General features: G+C 39.6%; 1 protein-coding gene across 1 annotated transcript in view; it reads right to left on the bottom strand.

The window, feature by feature from the left end:
• SPTA1 (spectrin alpha, erythrocytic 1) overlaps nucleotides 1-19,935 on the bottom strand; it is a 77,056-nt gene that overhangs the window by 31,919 nt on the left and 25,202 nt on the right. Inside the window, 18 exon segments of the mRNA XM_010356736.2 lie at nucleotides 674-882; nucleotides 2,213-2,317; nucleotides 2,501-2,638; nucleotides 3,161-3,292; nucleotides 3,547-3,709; nucleotides 4,047-4,150; nucleotides 4,988-5,131; nucleotides 5,920-6,117; nucleotides 6,227-6,326; nucleotides 8,264-8,445; nucleotides 9,229-9,373; nucleotides 10,596-10,687; nucleotides 12,106-12,207; nucleotides 13,303-13,489; nucleotides 14,108-14,259; nucleotides 15,447-15,584; nucleotides 17,412-17,504; nucleotides 18,378-18,595. Coding sequence (XP_010355038.2) covers nucleotides 674-882; nucleotides 2,213-2,317; nucleotides 2,501-2,638; nucleotides 3,161-3,292; nucleotides 3,547-3,709; nucleotides 4,047-4,150; nucleotides 4,988-5,131; nucleotides 5,920-6,117; nucleotides 6,227-6,326; nucleotides 8,264-8,445; nucleotides 9,229-9,373; nucleotides 10,596-10,687; nucleotides 12,106-12,207; nucleotides 13,303-13,489; nucleotides 14,108-14,259; nucleotides 15,447-15,584; nucleotides 17,412-17,504; nucleotides 18,378-18,595 — 2,602 coding nt within the window.

Genomic DNA, 19,935 nt, shown 5'->3' with positions numbered 1-19,935 from the left:
CGTCATCATGAAGCACAGTCGAAGACTACATGGACAAGATTATTCTATCTTATGGTCTTACCCAAAAACGATTTGAAAACACGTTGTTTGTTGCCCTATGCACTGTGCTTTCCTCTAATTTATTGATTACTCATAAGAATTAGCAGCTTTGTAGAAGAGAAGCATGATGAGGCAGGTTAAATTGGAAGTAGGCAAAATATTGTGATTTGCTAAGATTTTCCCATCATATTTTACGACAAAAATAGGATGAGTAATGAAATCATGGCAGATACTTTGTAATATTCTCTTTTGGGTGTCCAACTCAGCATCATATAAGATATACTGGATATAGAATGACAAGGATCTGATCAGCTGTGTAAATGCCCAGGTGTCTCTGTGAGTATTGTACATCATTCTATGAACTACAGAGCAAATGCAGATGGCTTCTTAGTTTTGTTCCTGTCAAGTATGTTAACTGCTCCTCACTTCCTCCACACCTGTCATTCTCTGGCTTGCATCCAGTAGGGGAATTTGGGAAAAATAAAACCAATGTTAACTGTAAACTGAGGCAAACATGAAGTAATACTATCTCCAAGAAACAATTATACATTTCATTTCAGCATAAATTGGAACAAGTTTGGTGGATTATCTACTTGTTTGGATTATGCACACATTTTGAGCTGGTGGCACATACTCTATCCAGGATTCCTCATCATCTAGATCCTGGAAGAACTGGAACAAGGCATAGGCCTCTTTCAGTTTTTCATGGTGTGCAGCTGCCAAGTCTTGGACATTCAGGAAACGCTTGTTGACACTATCTTTTTTCTCCGTAATCTGATCAACGTTGAAAGTCCCACTGGAGAGCAAATCTTCAGCCAACGTATTCAGGTCCTTGAGTGCATCCTAGAAAGTCTCAGGATACTCAGTGAATAGTATAGTACAGGCATTACTCAGATCCTACAATTTAACAATAGCTGGTCTGGCTCAAAGATTGGGCCAAATGGATAACTTTTAAAGATATGGAATTTGATTATGTGTTATACATGTTAGCATATGTTCAGGTTGGAGAAGGGCCATATGTGAGAGCAATAGAGTTAGCATTACTACATTACTCAAACTGTATATTTAGCCTGTGTCTTGTTTGTCCTTCTGATGTTTTCAGTATTTGCCTTCTCTCCCCAACTAAAAAAGAAAATCGGCTGTGTGCGGTGGCTCATGCCTGTAATCCCAGCACTTTGGGAGGCCAAGGCAGGTGGATCAAGAGGTCAGGAGTTCAAGACCAGCATGGCCAACATGGTGAAACCCCGTCCCTACTAAAAATACAAAAATTAGCTGAGCATGCTGGCGCATGCCTGTAATCCCTGCTACTCGGGAGGCTGAGGCAGGAGAATTGCTTGAACTGGTACCAAAAAAAAAAAAAAAAAGGAAAATCTTGGCAGGCAATCATTTGTTCCCATACAAGACTGTCTTATGCTGACTTTGACAGCCACAGATTGATTGATTTGACAGTACCAACTTTGGCAGCCACAGATTGATCGATTCAATATTCAGCAGGAGCTACTCTATGGGCAACATTCTTAGCTGCCCATTGAACACACCTACCTCTTCTGTGTCTCCTCCTATTCTAACCCAGCCCCCTAGTGATGTCATAGGAGACACCACCAAGTCCAAAGGCCTTTGACCTCCTTGCTTTTCTGTATCTGTATTATCAAGTAAAACCGATAATTATAAAATTCTTTAGTATAAAATTAACAACTGTCAGTATTTTTATCACTGCTCTCAGGACAAATTTTTGGTTGCTGTTAGGATGCAACTGGAATCCTTGACAGGATTTCCAGAGTGTATGTGTAGTTCAACTTCATTTCACATGCCCCCGTCTAATTTTTTGTTTGTAATTCTATAAACTTCCACTTTCTTTCGAAGACCAGATCAAATATATAGCTGGAAAGATAATTGGCTTATATGTATGCATCAGTAAAAGATAAAAAAAGGTAGTTTTTAGGGTCCGCTTTCTGGAATCTTAGAGTCTATAGTTTAGTGATAATTGATTATCAGTGACAGTTTTAATGGCTTCACAGCCCATTAATTTTACCTCGTTAAAATGACTGCTGGTTGAGAACACTAAGAACAATTTTTCAAGGCTGTGTTTTCAAATGGTCTCCTAAGATGGGAGGGAGAAAAGCCAGAAATATTTCTATTCTGCCCAGAGGAATGGTATGCCAGCACTACTTACCTCTCGAGCCAACATCTCTGTCTCCAATAGCTGATGCTTCTTGAGTAGGTTTCCTGCTGAAGCCAAGTCCCTGGCCTGATCTTTCATGGCCAGCAATGTCTCTGCCTGGAAATAGAGAAATAAGCAATAAAGCTGCCAGGTGAAACTGCCTTTAAGGAAAATAAGATCAGCAGCTATGTCTCCAAACTTTTCCCAGGAAAGGTCAAGGAAATTGCCCATGTAGATATTCATTTGTCTGACAAGTACGTGTTAAACTCTTTTGCCTCTACTGTTTCCAGGTGCAATTACCTCTGAGAGCCAGAACTCAAAGTCCTGGATGCTTGTGTTGAACCTCTGTTGACGACTGGCCTCATTGAGCTTCTGCCCTTTGTCATTTGTTTTCTCAAGCAGATAATTCCAATGTTCCTTCAGCTGTTCCAGTTGCTCCTAACCCAAGGACAGTGAGGAGTCATTACCATCTTTAGGATCCTGGGCCTTGTGACTACTTGAGAGAATAATGTAGGAAGGTTGTGAAGGCAGGAACTAGCCAAAATTTGCTGACACTTGAATATCATACATTTCAAACCAGTTATACTTAATCTGGGAAAACAATAGGAGTTGTTGGACAAAACAGAAAGTTCGAAAAAAGGGTCCTGTGTTGAGTAAAGAGACTGACACACAAATGCCAAAAATCTATTGACAGAAGGGATAGAAAATGTAAAACAAGCATGATAAGACTTTGGAATTAAGCCTAGAGCTTTCTTAGAGTTCCAGGTACTGAGTATGATGGGAGTGACAAGGTCTGGGCATCACTCCTTTTCTCCTTCTTTGTGCAACAATCAGAGGGAAGATTGTTTTTCCGTGATATGGTCACAGAACATATTTTGTATCTCTACTCATGGAACATTGAAAGAGTAAATGATTCCTTCTCATGTGCCTTTGTAGCTCAAAACTCATCCTGAGCTTTACCTTCATGGCCTCTTCATCGCAATCACACGTGCTACGCTCAATCAGGGAGCGCCCCAGGTTGACGGTGGCATCCACCTGGTCAGCTCGGCCATAGACTTCATTTGCAAAGGCCTGGTGCTTCAGGTATTTCCTCTGAAGGGAAACGAACAGACATTATATTATATTTTTATTTATGGAGACAAGATAAGGTGAATTATATTTAAAAGGAAGGGCTAATATTTCTATCACAACTGAGGTGATGGTGACTTCTGAGGAACCTGCTCCAAATCAGACTCTGAAGTCTCTGAGAGCAGGCATGGTAACCTCAACAGTCAGAAAGGGTGATGACTATCCAACCAAAAAGCTCAGAATGGTGAAATTTTCCAAGATTCCTATTTTGAACTTGCCTGAATGTTAGTGGGGTCTTTGTAGGATTCATCACAGGCTGTGGGCAGCATCTCACTGATCCATTCTTCCAGCTCCTCAAGATCACGGTAGAATTGTTTTAGGTCGGCTTGGTCTCCAAGCTTTGTCTGCTCAGCAGTCAGTTGTGCTTTGAGAGCCTTCCATCTAGAGGATGGAGCCAAATCACTCTATGCCCTCCTCCACCCTTCCCATGCTCTGATTCCATATCCATAAATCTTCCCATTTGCCAACATGCCTCTTTTCTTCTCACACAGTCTTATTATTTTCAGATATAATGCAGTGGTAAAGCCAGTTAATTTCTAAGGTATCTTTCATGTATTTCATTCCATAAATCTAAGTCAGAAAGTCTGCATAGGTGTCAAGGTAGTTTTAGGCACCTAGAAATGACAGGAAGTCAGAGCATTCCCCCATCTCAGTGCTAGCAAAGAGGTCAGTTTGCTACATCTTCCTGTAGTACATAAAACAATCACTCAGGCCTGACCTGTCTAGTACACGTTGGAGCCGAGTAGCAATCTCTTCTTTGGCATAGTGTTCATCAGCAATGAGGCGCTCAGCAAAATGTTCTAGGTCAGTGATCTTCCCTTCCTAAAAAGGAAAAGGAAAGAGCCCAGATGCCTGGAGATTAGGCCCTTGGTGCAATCCCAGACTTCCTCCTAGAAAAGAATAAAGGTATTATCCTTTGTGGATTCAGAAGATATACTCAGGGTCAAACAATAAATGCCTTACAGGGAGGTGGGTTTCAACTTAACAGGCAGAGAAACATCTAATAATGTTTCTACTTGTGTGGTACTGAGTTCCCTAAAGAACAGACACTTCTCATGACCATTGTAGAGGGTGGATCCTGTATTGAGTGAGATGCTGAAATACTATATAAAGTCATTTTTAATCCTAAAAGTCAGAGTTTAGAATGCTGGATTTAAAGTAAGAGAGTCCACTTGCTGCATGTGACTTGGGTGAAACAATGTCAAGTGTCGGGCTGCCCTGCCTGCCTCAGTTTTTCTGTAAGAAGCAAACAGGAATCAGGGCAGGGCATGGTGGCTCACACCTGTAATCTCAGCACTTTGGGAGGCCGAGGTGTGTAGATCACTTGACGTCAGGAGTTCGAGACCAGCCTGGCTAACTGGTGAAACCCTGTCTCTGCTAAAAGTACAAAAATTAGCTGGGCATGGTGGTGGGTGTCTGTAATCCCAGCTATTCAGGAGGCTGAGGCAGGAGAATCACTTGAACCTGGAAGGCAGAGGTTGCAGTCAGCCAAGATCACACCACTGCACTCCATCCTGGGTGACAGAATGAGACTCCATCTCAAAAAAAAAAAAAATGCAAATCAAAATGTTTGTAAATTATAAAACCAGACAAATGTATAGGATTTCTGTTATTACTACTATGGATTATTATATTAACTCCTTTACTAGTCATTATTACCTGGGCAGTGATTGCTTTGTGCAAATCATCCTGTTTCTTCTTCAAGGCCTCCAGACTGTTTAAGGAATCTTTGTCATCTGACCTCAGGGCATTCTCACGTGCCACCATCCAGCTCTCAGCTTGATCACAGTTCCCTTGGAACATCTACGAGGAATTAAATGAGAGGGGTATGGTGTCGTCCAGGTGGTGTGAAGGAAATGATGTTACACCTTTCATGATTGTGACACAAAGGGTTTTGCAAGGAGTACTTAGCATCTTCCAAGACACACTCATGTGACAAATCTTAGCTGTACTGGAACTTTTCCTCTTTCCCAAACATACACTTTATGTTTATGTATAAGCTACCTCCAATTCCTGGGGTGCTGTTTCCTAGTTCTTAAACCTTGTTAATACTGTCTGATCATTTCCTTAAGACTCTGTGAAATGTTATCCTTCAGGGTAGCCTGTGACACAACCGCTCATTTCCCCCAAAAGCTTTAATCACTTCTTGTTCTTTAGCCTCAAAGCACTCAAACATTTTGTTTTATTAATAATCATCTCACCGCACTAGTAAAATCTGTCTATATGTCTAATTTCACTATTTAAGAAATGGGAAACTATCTTACTAATCTTTGTGGCACTCCGAGCCTCCACAGGATAGAATCTCAACAAAAATCAGACAACCAATTCTTCAACCAATCAACAAATGATAATCAACTCACCTCATGTTCAGGACTGATCACCATTTTATTTGACTCTTCTAACAGAAAAGAGCGGAGAATATGACAATGATCAGTACTGAAAGCATAGTACAATGCTAGGTATTTAAGAGATGAGCTCCCTTTGTGTTTATAATGTGGAAAGTCTAGTGAACTGAGCCTGTAATGACCATATAAAATTGCATAGAAGAAAAGACTACTGAACCCGCTTAACAATTGGGAAATTTGCTGTACCTGCAACTCCAGGCACTGGTCTAGGATCTTCTTGCGTTGTTCCCAAGCCTTCTCCAAATCATCTCTCTCTAGCCTGACAGCTTGAAGCTTTTTTTCAATTTCAGGGCTAGCACGGTGCCCACTGTCTATAAGTTCTGCACCAAAGTCCTCTAAGGCCTGGAAGGTGGGAGCCTCTGCCTCCATGTCAGCACGGTGCTCCTGTGGGCAAAAGGGGGAAGAAATCAGTGAGGCCAACTCCGTTGGAAATTTTAAAATTAGTAGAGGTTTCAGGTGAAGTGATCAGTGGCTATGGCTTTTGTAGTTATACCTGATGTTTCTCCAGCAAGATCTCTACGCCAGTTAAGTCTTCGGCCAGGTCCTGTGATGATACCATGCCACCAATGCTGCTGATCCAATTCTGCAGATCCCTAGATAAATAGACACATTGGAATCGACAAGAAAACCTTGCAACTTGCTACAGTGCTGTTTGTCCTATAGTTTTCCATTCTCCAGAAAACATTTCCAGAATAACATTTTTTTATCTGGCTTTATATGGTTTGCTGTTTTTATTGTATCACTTAATGATAACAATCCCTTGTATTTGAAAGCCTCTTCACTTTTATTACTTTTATCAATTCTTGCAGTAATCCTGCAGAGATTCTGGGAATTTTTTGTTTTCATTATGGAGATAAAGAAGTCAGCTTAGAAAAGATAATTAATTTGCCCATGTGATATAACTAAAAGCAGACCTCTTCAATAGAACCCAGACCTCTGGAATCCTGGACTGTTATATATTTCATTACTTCTGTTGGTTACTGTTCCTTTTAAGTGGTTTCTAGGGTTTGAAGATACATCTTATTATAGAGTCTGAAAGAAATTATGTCTTTCCTCTTACTTTTATTCTCAAGAAGATCTAGCACATATTTTGGCCAACATACACATACACACACAGGCCTCCACAGTGCTGATTAAATCAAGGTCTATTTCCCTACCCTTTTAGTAGTCAGGAAATTAGACAAGTAAAACTAAGGTCTATCTTCTTAAAAGGCAAATTTTAACCATGCATTAACTTTAAAGCATATATAATGGATAAATTAAGCATTTCATAAAGAACGTCATTACTCTTGTTTGCTCAATAGGAACCCTTAGCTCTAGGAAAAGAGAGGTCTCTTCTTTTGTAAATTCATTTATTCAAGCAACTAAGTTTTATTGGGTGCTTAGTAAGTACCAAACATTGTGAGAAAGGTGTATCTGTGCCTTCTAGGAATTCACACTTTAGGTTAAGAACGGAAAACAAAAACAAAAACAAAAAACTGAGCATAAGCACTAATAGCAATTAAAAAACAAAACTGAAAGCAAAAGTGTCATATGGGGTAAAATAAGATATTAATGTTGTTCAGGGGCTGGGAACACTACTTTGAAATACTGAGGAGTACAGCTTCACAAAGGGAAGGAAGCACCATTGGAATGGGTGTGAGTGCTATGTATTTAAACTGTGTCAAAAACTATAGCTTTCCAGTGCTGAACTGAGGAGGGGATTTCCAAGAGGAACTACATTCATTTGCCAAAATTTGCCTCCTTTTTTCTTGAAAAGCATTGCATTGAGAGCTACAGCTTCCTGGACCCTCAACTCTAATGCTCCTCCCAGCGAACTGATGTGATGGAGCCGAACGTGGGAACTGTTCCACAAACTATATGTTTGTGAGGTGAATTTTGGATTGTGATAATGTCTACACTTCAGTAAGATATTCACAATTCTCTGGAATTTGGTCCCAGTAGTTTTAAGTTTATCTCTTACTACTTCTCCTACCACCCAAACATGTTCTTATTCTTATTCTTCTTTTCTTATGATTATGTCTTTGTTTGCACAATTCAGTCTACATGATTTGTTTTCTCTTCTGTTAAAATTTTGATTGATAAGGTATAATAAAATGTTATGTTATCTGCAGTGCATCATCTCTTCTACCCAACTCTGAATTCCCACTGCTGTTTGTTACAATGTGTGTTTTGGGCTTCATTATGTTCTATCATAGTTATTTGTATTCAACAGAATACTGAATACAGTAGAAGACTGAATACTACTCTCTCCTCAGTAGAACAAAACTCTAAAACCCCACAACATAGTACTTTATATACAGTATACATTTACAGAAGCTTACTGAATTGGCCTAGATGGCTTCAGATTCTTTCAAACTTTGTATTTTATTGCTTCAAGTTTCAAACCTGAAATTTTTACACCTTGCAAGAGGTAAGACTTGAACGTAGTGGTGCCCTCCAAACTCAGCAGTAAACAGCATCTGCACCCAGACCACTCCTAGACAGTCTACTTAGAGGCCAGACATGGACATTACCCACCCCACTCTACCTGGCCTTGCTGAGGAACAGGTAGAATTTCTGGGCCTCATTTAGGCTCTCCTTACGATCCTTTGTGCGCCCCTGCAGGTCTTCCCAGGCCTCATTCAACTCCATTTTCTGTCTCTGCAGGTCCTCAGTGGCATCTGGATGGGACTCACTGAGCCGCTCTGCTGTCTCCCCCAATATGGTCACCTGGGGAGGTACAATAGCTCTGATAATCAGCCTAGAGACACACCTGAATCTTAGCAAAAGGAGACTCCTAGGTCCCAGTATTCAGCTTCTCAAATAGACATCAGAGATGTACAAGTATGTCTTAATACTTTATAAAATAATATCAACCTTTTAGTCCACATAACTCCCTAAGGTAGTTACAATCAGCATTACCATACTTCTTTTTAAAAATAAGAGGGTTGTGGGGGAAGAGTGGTTAAGTGACTCTGCTGGTTAGTGGCAACCTCAATTAGGAAACCCAAGGGTCTTGATTCTTCATGCGAGGAGCTTCTTTTTGCTCTGCATGATAATGCCAAGCCTCTGAGTATATCTGTCAAGCTTCAGAGTACACTTTTGGGTTGAAACAGAATTAAACAACTCATTCAATTCCTTGCTAAGGAAAACATGCACCATGCTCAGGCATTGGCCTGATCATCCTGGATATGGACGTTTGCTATTTCTCCTGAGCTACTTGCCTCTACCTAGCTCACCCAAGATCTGGTCACTTGTAACCTACCAAAGAGGCAAGGGGATATAGGGTGCTCACTCAGACAGCAAGAGTTGAACAAGTTTTTCCCCATGTTAATGGTCATGGGGCATACCCTTTTCATGGTCTTGCCTTAGGGACAGTGTACAAACACAAATATGAAACAAAGAGAAATATAAGAATAAGAGACTGAGAAAGAGAACCAAAGAAGAGGGCATCGGTATAGGGCTAAATATAAAGTGGAAAGTGTTGGAAAAGCTTTGAAGGACCTCTCTCACCTTATCTCCCAGGGGTACGAGGTCCCTTTCAAAGCCCTCATGCCGTCGCTGAAGAGCCTGAACACTGAACAGATCTGAGCCAGGGTCTGCAGCACTGAGGGCCTGGAACTTCTTCTCAATTTGCTCCTTTGTGTCATCTGCTTCTCTGGTATACAAGAGAGTAGAGAGTTCAAAAGTAAGGATATGTACCAGAGGCAGGCTAGTGGGGCTCACAAGAAAGTTATCATCACTTCCACTTACCACCCTCACATGCCCCATCCCCTACTCCCAACCCCTACCAATTATCATCATTCTTTTTTATGTGCTAGAAACTTAGGCTCGTTTAATCTTCACAACTCCAAGAAGCATAGTTACTATTACCATTCCCATTATATAGATCAGAAAACTGAGGACTAAAGAGGATAAGTATTTTCTCAAGATTATATCACTGCTGAATGGCGGAGCCTAAGCTTGAACCAGGCCATCTGACGGCAGTCACATGCTTAACTATCATATTGCATAGCTTTCTATCTTAAGCGTTCTGAACACACAGACCTGTCTGAGTCTGTTTTTCCTTCCCTGCATCATCAAAAATACATTTATACACAATGAAGGTGTTTGGTTTCTGTTTTGTTTGTTTGTTTACTTGTTTGTATGTGCCTTTGTGTTTCTTAGTTTGAAAATCAAATAAGAAAAATGTTGAATGAGCTGTAAGTCAATGTGATGTCTGTTGTCCTCTACTATTGGCTTCTAGTTCAGAAATGTAATTACTTAAACTTCTTGTTTCAACTTCAGGTTTCTTTCTTTCTGTTTTGATTTTAAAGACAGGGATCTCACTCTGTTGCAATAGTCTGGAGTGCAATGGTGTGTTCCAGGCTCACTGCAGCCTCAGCCTCCTGGGCTCAAGTGATCCTCCCAGCTCAACCTCCCAAGTAGCTGGGACTGCAGGCCTGTGGCACCACACTGGGCTAATTTTTCATTTTTTATTTTTTTGTAGAGACAATGTCTTGCTTTGTTGCTCAGGTTGGTCTACAACTCTCAGCCTAAAGCAATCCTCCTGCCTCAGCCACCCAAAGTGCTGGGATTACAGCTATGAGCCATTGCACTCAGCCTAAGTTTTATTCATTTTCATGGAAACATATACGGACTACTAATTGTGTTCCAAGGCCCAAGCCTAGGCATTACAAAATTGAAGTTGGTTGTCTGGGAGTATCCCGTTTGCGAAGTGAGAATTATACTACTAAAAAGCCTAATTTTCTACTGGCACATTATCTCCATCTCAGGAAGAAAGATTATATTAATATCTACGGTTCCACCATAGTAATAGACTTAGAAGTTTTGTGAGTGGGTTGTAAAGCAGCACTGCTTTTTAGAGTTAAAATTCTTACCTGTGAAACACCTCAACAGCATGGGCACTGCCCAGCAGCTGCCGCTGTTCATCTGCAAGCCTCTGCAAGGAACCCCAGCGGGCATTCAGTTCCTAAAAGAGGCAAAAACATCAGACTTGAGACGGAGAACTAACTCACATGGCTCAGTGGTGTCTGAAGATAAGACAAGATTTCAATCATAATTGTTCTAATGTTATTTTCTTCAGAAATTGCATAGCTTTGCTCCTTTCTTGGACAGCTTGAGCTTGGGTCTCATTTTTGCCAGTGCCTCAGAGAAAGTGATTTCTTCTGAAGCTGATGTTAGAGGGTGAAACCATCAACTCTGGAGTAGTAATCAGTGCTTGCTGTTACAAAGACAACACAATAAACTCCAAAAACATGAGTGGAAAGTGTTGCCTTGGTAGTTAGAAGTGATCACATTTCTCTAAGACAAAGAAATCTGTATCCTGAATTGAATAAACCAGGTAGCCTCTTAAAGCCCTACTTTCTATAGGGGGTAAGTACATTGCTCCCCTTCGTATTTCTTCTCCCTCATATCCCATAACAACCACTATAAAAACAGGCAGAAAACTCATCCCCACTGACTTATGGCAATCCAGAGAACTAACTGAACATTTATTAATGTTCATTAGATCTTTTATAGAATCACAGATCCAGACTTGAATCAGGTCAAGAATGGCCTCTCCTCTATCTCTACTGACCTATATTTTCCTTCTTCAGCACATTGATCAGAACCTGTGTCTTCCAGTAAATCTTCTTAATCAACCTCTTCCCACTATCATAGCTTCTTTATCTGCATTTTCTTTGCATTCATGTAATTGAGTATCTCTTGTGTGTGTGACAGTGAAACGGAGGTGAGTACGTGTTGTAATTTAAGAATTTTAGGTCAGTTCGAATGTACATATTCTAAAATTGCAATACAAATTCAATTATATTATTGGGTGGACATGTAAGAAAAAAACTTTATGTTTAATTTGATATAGCCTGGTACAGAAGATTAAAAGGAGGTTTGGATATCATAATTTGGATATTGTGCTATCCAATATTTGCTTTTCAGGTATAGAAACTGAGGTTTTTAGAAATGAAGATACTTGTCTGAGGACAGAGTCAGACAAGAATAGAGCTATGATGTAAACCTAATTTAACTAATGTCCAGTGTAATATTACCTAAACCTCCTAATACTGCCTCTTAAAGCTACATCTTAATTTACGCTACCAATACTTTTGTCTCCTTTCCCACTCTCTCCATGAAATGACAAATGTGAAGGCATGGAGGACACTCAATATATGTTAACAAATGAGCCTGCTTCAATTAAGTTAATTTAGACAACAAAAATACAGGGACTTTTTGGGCTATTGTCTTTGGCCTTTCCTACAGCCAATGCCATACTGCTGTTACCTTCTGCATGATCTAGTGGATCTGCAGAATATAAAGTTCCATGCTGAAGTGAAATGAGGACTCCCAAAGCCCAACCTGGTAGTGAGGAGGAATGGAGGGAGCCTTAGTTACCTGCCGGATTTGAGCTCCTTCTGGTGTGAGAAGTCCTTCAAATAGTAGATCATCAGCTACCTTGTTGATATCCCTTAGCCGAGGCTCATTGGTCTTCAAATCCTGAATGGGAAAATTCATCCAAAGCAGTATAAATCCCCTCATCAAGAATCTACCATACTTACCTGTCCATCTCTGCCCCTACTTGGGTAAATAGCAAAACATTGCTAACATCACCTGTAATACACACCAAGCTCCTCTCCTCCAATCCGCCACTGAGAAGAGTATCCTTAAAGATCTTGACACCTAGTGGCTATCCAAAACTTGTTAAACTATTATTTATCTGCAGTATGAAGTATAGCCATTTTTATAGATTTCTTAAAATCTCCCCTGGGTTAAGTTATGCCATTAGAGGGATTGATACCCAAGCTGTGTAACATCCTTTTCTACCAGTACAAACTCCAGCTTTATAGAATTTCTTTAACTGAGTCACTATCTGCCTGTATTATGAGATATTTGCAAGAAACAGCTCTAGGGAGTGCGCTCTCTCTCTCTCTCTCTCTCTCTCTCTCTCTCTCTCTCTCTCCCCCCCCCCCGTGTGTGTGTGTGTGTGTGCTCTCTCTCCTCCCTCGTCCCGTGTGTGTGTCTGTGTGTGTGCATGTGTGTGTATGTGTTAAATCCCATGTGGAAGATATCAAAAGAAAAAGAAAGAAAAGAAGGAATGTACACTCACTGCTAGTTAAGATAATGGAACAATATCCAAATGGAAGAAAGAATGCTGAAAGGGTTTTAGGTAGGCAAAAAATTAGAAATCATTTGTCAGGTCAGGTTCTTCCTTTTTCCACCCCAAACTCTGCCCCGTAATTAAACTTTACACATGGTACAACAATACCTTATCCCAACCTGGGCATTGGAAACAAAGTATAGTATAGGGCAAGTTGTGAAGAATTCAGGAAGACCAGCATTCCAGGGAGGATTTTAGAGTGGCAGGCACTGAAGGCTGCAGTTAGGGTAACTAGTTTTCTCTGCATTTCCCTTCCAATTATTAACAACTACAATACCTAGAGGGAGATCTGAGCCACAGAGCTGCCAATAGCTTTGGGGAGAATACATAACCAGTACGAAATAAATTAAAAGATCATGTAGGATAAGCTGTGGAATCAAAGGAAATGATGTCTACCTTCAAAAAGGTGTCTGGAGAAGGTTCCTGTTTCTCACCTTTTGGAACTCATCAAACTTTTTCTGCAGCTCCCAAACATCATCTAGTTCCACCCCAGTGTTTTCTGCCTTTTTCTCTTGAATCCATTCCAGCATGTCTCCTGCCTCATAGGCCAATAAAAATTCATTGTAACGTTGCAATAGACGACGTCTGCGTTCTTCTGCCCGATCCAGGAGGGAGTGGTATCTGGATGGAGAAGTGGGAAAAGTGGAATAAAAGAAGGAGAAAATACTGAAGAGTAGAGGCTGAGTGACAAACAGAGAGAAACAAGGAACAAAAATGAAAGGGAAAACAAATCAAAAGCAAAAGAACAGTAGAAGAGAGGAGGAAATAAAGATAGAAGGAAAACAGCCTTGGGGACAAAAAGATAAACACATAGTATTGCATTTAAGAATAGTAAAAATGCCAGTGACCCAATTGTATGACTGGTAGCATTCCTTCCCCATTTCATAAAAGTGACATTTTTACATGGTAACTGACAATTGGATATGAAAAACCTGGCGTAGTAAACGAAGTTCATGTAGATGTCAGGAGAGTTTAACAACCTTGAAAGAATGTGGAGCAGGGAATCAGAAGAGCTCTGTGAAGTGTCTGACCTCAGGAAATTGATAGAATGATTCTGGGCTGGCCTTTCCTCAAAAAGAAACTGAAACATTTAAAGGATTCTAGGTTTACTTTCAATTCTTAAAATCTTCGAATTTTCTGTGGCATCTCGAATCTAACAGATGCAGGGTCATGAGAAGAAATGTCTTTGGCCAAAAATGTCTGGCCAAGTACTCCAGTTCTCCAGGCTCCAGAACTTACAGGTTCTCAATTTGCTCCTGGCGCTGGGCGATGTTGCCTGGCTCTTCTTGTCGCCGCTGTGGGAGCATCGGGAACTCATCGTGGGCCAGTCTTCTGACATAGACAGCTGGGACAAAGCCCTGATGATCATCAGCTTCCACCTTCCACCAGTCCTGAAGGGAGAGCAGATCCCCACTCCTTCATTAATTATTGGAAAAGCAACAAATGGGAGAGACTTCAATACTAAGTCTCTTGGCCCAGGCACAGGTTAATAGCAAAGATAAGCTAACCATGTCTAATGGGTAGCACATAATTTTCATATATGACCAAGAAATGAAATGAAGAACTGCATAGACAAGCCCCTGAAATCAAGTAATTTGATACATAATGTTAGACCCTTAACTTGGAGAGGTTTTCAAACACTCAGGACAGCTCTTTTAATGATGGGGCACTTTGTTCATGAGGAATTTACAAAAAACACATGGATCCAGGTTCTAGCTGGACTTCTTGGCAGTGGAGCGTCTGTGTAAGGGGATATTGCACAAAAGTTTCTTCTCCCCTATTCTTCTTGCAGAGGTCTGAAAAATGTGAATTGCTCTGACATTCATATACCTGAGTGTTATTTTATTTTTTTATTTTTGAACTGTTGCTACATCTACCAAAACTCTGAGGTTAATTTCGTCAAAAAATAATGAAGAGGCCTAGACAAAGAAAAAAGGGACTAGCACGCATTATTTGATAAGGAAACATCTGCTGCTCCAAAAATTTACTTGTCTTTGTAATAACTATAACCCAAACTATTTTCTTTTCTTCTTAAGAATTTTTGTAGGTTAATTAGGTATCAGAGTATAAAAAAATTACTTCAGTTTTTATGAAAAATATATTTAAAAATCTCAACCAGTATTTTATTATTGTTCTCCAAGGCACAAGATCCAAAGAAAATCAAGTTGACAAAAGACTCATCTTTCAGTAGGCTCCATCTAACCCCAGACATTGTTATTTTATCACTAGAAATACTGGCACAGAAGAGGAACAAGCAAAGAGGAAAAAAGAAAGGGACAGCTTAGCCCTTTAAATATATTACAGAATTTTCACTCATACTTTCTATATCTTTGGGCTGATTATATAACTTCAACTCTTTATGATTTTAACTGTCACACTGGGATTTTAATTCCAAAAGAAATGTGTAGGATCCTGCAAAATATCTACAGGAAAAATACTACTTAATCAGTTATAGTTATTCAAGAAATAAAATAATAAAATAAACAGTGGATGGTAAAAATTTGAATATCTGGCAAGATTGGGAGAGATGGTTCTGAAAGAACCACTTTTTGATGGAAACATTAGAAGGAAAAGTCACCTTATTGATGGAACTGAGCAGCGTTAAGACATCACCTTTCTTCATGGTGACCTCTCGGGGGCTGCGGGCCTGGAAGTCATATAAAGCCATGACCCTTTGTTCTCCAGCAGCTCCCTCCACTGGTGCAGCCTGTTGTTGCTGAACAAAAACAGGAAGCAGGTGTCAGTCACACACTGGAAATATCTCCCTGTACAGCCTACCAGGGGTGAGCAGTCCTTTGGGCTTCCCAGGAGAAAAGAGCCTCTGGCTGGAACCTCTTACATGGCTGCAGAGATTAACGTATGTGGTCTTCAGACTGTTCCATTCTGACACTTGTCAGGGGACAGACAGGTTGGGAACTATAAACCCAAAGCAAGGAAGCAAATACATGATTTGTCAGAAACATATTAAATGCTCTAAGCCAACAGTACTTAAAATGGGAGGAATACATTTTAAGAAGTATACTCCCTTAAGAAGGCCCAAAAGGATTATACACATGAACTTTTCAGAAAATTATTTGAGGAAGTGAGAGACCCGTTATCTGTCTTTCCCCTACAGGGAAAGGAGCTACACCTTTCCCTGTGCCTCCACTGACAATTCTTCCCGTTTCTTCTGGCCTTTAAGTTACTATGTCAAGAGCTCTGGACCTTCTGTTTGAGAGATGAGTGGTCAATACCACAGGGAAGGCCACAGAACTTTAAAAATTGAGAACATTAACTGAGATCATTAAAAATATGCTGTGTCTCTGTTTAGTAAGCAGTCTGCATTCTAAGGTAGAATTTTCTCTGACTTTTACTTTCTGCCAATTTCATGTCTCTGAGAAATCAAGCAAAACATAAACCCTCTTCCTAAGGAATGACCCACCCCTTCCTCAAGTTGGAGTTGAATATGCACCTCCGCCGACAGAGCCCTCTGATTTCATCTCCTTTAGGTGACGTGTTTCCTCATACCACACAATGTATAAATCCATCTGTTTTTGTTTAGGCACCCACTGTGCAGAGCCTGGTGAAGGCACAGCATAGGAGGTGTGTAAATATACACTGATTTGACAGACTGAGCCTATGTCTTTTGTTTACTCTGAATGTGTGGGTTAACAACCTCTCATTAGAAAGAATTCCTTGAAGGTAAGAAGTGTGTCTTTTTTTTTTTCTACCACTACCTACAGGAGACATTGTTACAACATTAATTTGATTCCAGTTCAATGAATCTTCATGACACCCCATTTTACCTTGTACCTGAGCCATTTCATATTCTCAACCAATTGCATCTTCCATTCTCACGTTCTTAACCAACTGCATTTTCCACAAAACTTGATTATTTTGTGCCTCAGTACATTTGCTGTCATGGTTGACTAGAAAACCTCTTATCCTCTTTCTCTGCACAGTAAACCACCCATCTGTTTTTCCTTAATAATTCAGATCAGGTGGTTTCCCTCAGTTATGAACATTTTCCTATTTTCCAGTACTGTTATTTCAAGAGAACACAAGAGTCCTTTCTTTGAGACTTTTTGTCCTGTTCATACATCCGTTATATGCACTTACTGTTAAATGTCTGGCCTCCTAATAGGCTGTAATTTTCCTGCAAATCAGGATGTTTTATTCATACTTGCATATAATAGACATTTAATACGGTTTGGCATTAAAAATTAAGAAACAAAAGAAGGGAATAAAGAAGAAAGGTAAGAAGGAGAGATATAAATGAAGAAAAGTAAGAAAGAAAGAGGGTAGAAATATAAAAGGAAGGAAAGAGGAAAGCCAAAAATACATCAGTGAAGACATGATATCATTTATCAAAAAGTTCTTTTGGATGAAGTCTCCTTTGGATTAAATTGTAGATGCTACAGTTCCTGCATACCAGAGTCATAGAACTTAATGTTTTCTTTGTCATTGTTTTTGGGTTGTAGAAAGTAAAAAATCAGCAATAAAGACAATTTCTTTTTCTCTGTGGTTGGAAGTGTGATTCCTGTCATCACTGAGTTAGTCTTACCTGGCAGGCATCTGCCTGATTCTGTAGAGCTTTCATACTGTCTCCAAATGAATTGAGATCCAATAGAAAGGCCTCATGCTTCTTTAGGAGAGCCTGGATTCATTGATGGAAGATCATCAGAATGAATACAGGAGGAACACTATTATTTCAACTACTATTATTTTGGGTTATGCTTTTCGTCTTAAATCCTGGTAAAAGCTACTTTCCATCTATTATAAAGTCATTTTTAACCCTAAATTTGCAAGCATTAAGGAAATAGGAGTTAATAAATAAATTGTAATTTCAATATGTTTACTAAAATCAAAATTAACTCAAACTTGCAAAAGTATTTTTATCAAGACAAGTATTTTTAAAGCTGAATTGACAAGTATCAATCAAGTATTTTTATAGCTGAAAAAGGATGCTGTTGATATTGTTACTTTACAAGATAAAGATGAGCGTAACTTAAAATGTGCATACCAATTACTTCTAGTGCCAAAAGTTTGTGAAATAGTATCCCAGCTTCCTATAAGACAATGAGCAAAACAAATAAATGGATAAAAAGTGTGATTATAACCTTTGAGGTTCTTCTTGCCCCAGTATATCTCAATGTATCTGTCCAAATTTATTTTAATAAAGTAATTAAGGTGTCTATGTCTTAAAACCATGATTAATCTATAAATGCTCAAGGTTCCTCTAGAAAGTTTAGGATGGGATTCTGACTATGACTCTGATCACACTTTTTTGATTTAGATAATCTCTAAAGAATGTATGAATCTCTGTGAGATGAGAAAAATGTAGCATATCTTTGGTGATTCCTGTCAAATCTGAGGGAGTCTCAGCAGATGAAGGCCAAAGGCGATCACTCTGGAAACCCCAAATAATCTGGCAGAATCTGTAGCTGTCCCACAACCTAAGCAAACTCTAAATTGACAATTTGGTTGCATTTGTTGAGGATTCACAATGTTAAACCCACCCCCACCTTACCCCAGCCGCTTCTTCATCAGCCCCATAGTTAGTATTGTCTACGATAGGCTCCTTCTCTCTGATCCATGTTTCTGCTTCATGCAGGTCAGCCAGGTACTGCTGGAACTGGACATTGGCTTCAAGATCATTTTGTCGCCTAGCAGCTCGAGCACGGAGAGACTCCATATTCTGATTCAAACTCTTGACCCTAGAGGCCACATCTTCTGCAGCAAAGTGTCCTATGGAGTAGTTATAGAAAAGGTGAGTATGATCCTCAGGAGTGTTTACCATTCTCTAATTCTTTTGGTACCTTGGAAAAGAGAAAGGAAGTGATAAAAATGGTACCTTATGTAGTCAACATTATATTTTTCTCGAGTTACCTGGGAATTGAAATATTCTGAGTGAGATTAAGTAACAGAAGTTACTAATGGGAGATATGCATCTGGTGGTGAATGGGTTGGTATTGTCTGACAAATACAGACTTGAAAACAGAATACTAATGTATGGGTGATGCTCAGAGTTTCAAAATCATGCCTTCTTTAGATGAAGCAGAAAAATCAGCTGATTTCCATTTCTTTCCATAAAGGAGTTATTATTATGAGAATTGTTCTTCCACCCTAAACAACTAGAAAACAGGAAAAGCTGTAAGATAAAATGATTTTCAGATAATGGATAGAGGACTGTGATTCCTGAGAGAAGGGAAATAAATGAGATATGTTCTATAATTGCCAAGCTTATGCCTTGGGAGGTTTCTGGGCTTTAGGCCTGGGGAGCTAAACCAAATAGAACCACCAGTCACACTGAATTGAGGCCACAGAGATCAACGTTTGGGAAAGACAAGAGAACTAGAATTTGTGAGGTTGAGTGTTAAAGAGAAGGGTGTTACAGACAGATAGAACTTATCAGAGAAGTTCCCTAGAGTATTTGTCTGATTACTCACACGCACATATGTATAAGGAAATCCTGGACGGTGAGAAAAGAGTGACTTAAAAGCAGTGGCCAAATAACTTCTAGGCCTCAATTAAGAATGAAAATAGTTAACATTACCACCTATCAAAGTGGAAAAAATATTGTAATACATGATATAGGGTCCTCAGAAGAGTAACATATCAATATTATGCTCATCTCTAAATCAGTCCCTGAATAAAGGCTGCCGCAGGAGTACCATAACAAAACAGATCCAAGAAGCTCAACAATCACTGAGCTGAAGAAACAAGGAAAACCCTATCGAATAATCACATAATCAAATTATTTAATACCAATGATAAAGAGAAAAGCTTTAAAACAGGTAGAGGGGGGAAAAAAGACATATTACATACAGAGGAGCAAAGATCATGATGACAGCAGACATCTTATCAGAAGCTTGCAAAGTCAGAAGACAAGGCAGCACGTCTTTAAAATACTGGAAGAAAGAAATTGTCAACTGAGAATTTTATATGTAGTGAAAATATATTTCAAAAAGGAAGGTAGAATAAAGACTTTTAGATGAACAGAAGTCTAGAGAATTTATGGATAGAAGACCTGCAGTATAAGGAATGTTAGAGGAAGTTCTTCAAGTAGAAGAAAAATAATACAAATG

This window comes from Rhinopithecus roxellana, chromosome 8 (genome assembly GCF_007565055.1).
Source record: "Rhinopithecus roxellana isolate Shanxi Qingling chromosome 8, ASM756505v1, whole genome shotgun sequence".
In the NCBI taxonomy this organism is placed as follows: Eukaryota; Metazoa; Chordata; class Mammalia; order Primates; family Cercopithecidae; genus Rhinopithecus; species Rhinopithecus roxellana.
This window is presented reverse-complemented; position numbering and strand designations above follow the sequence as displayed.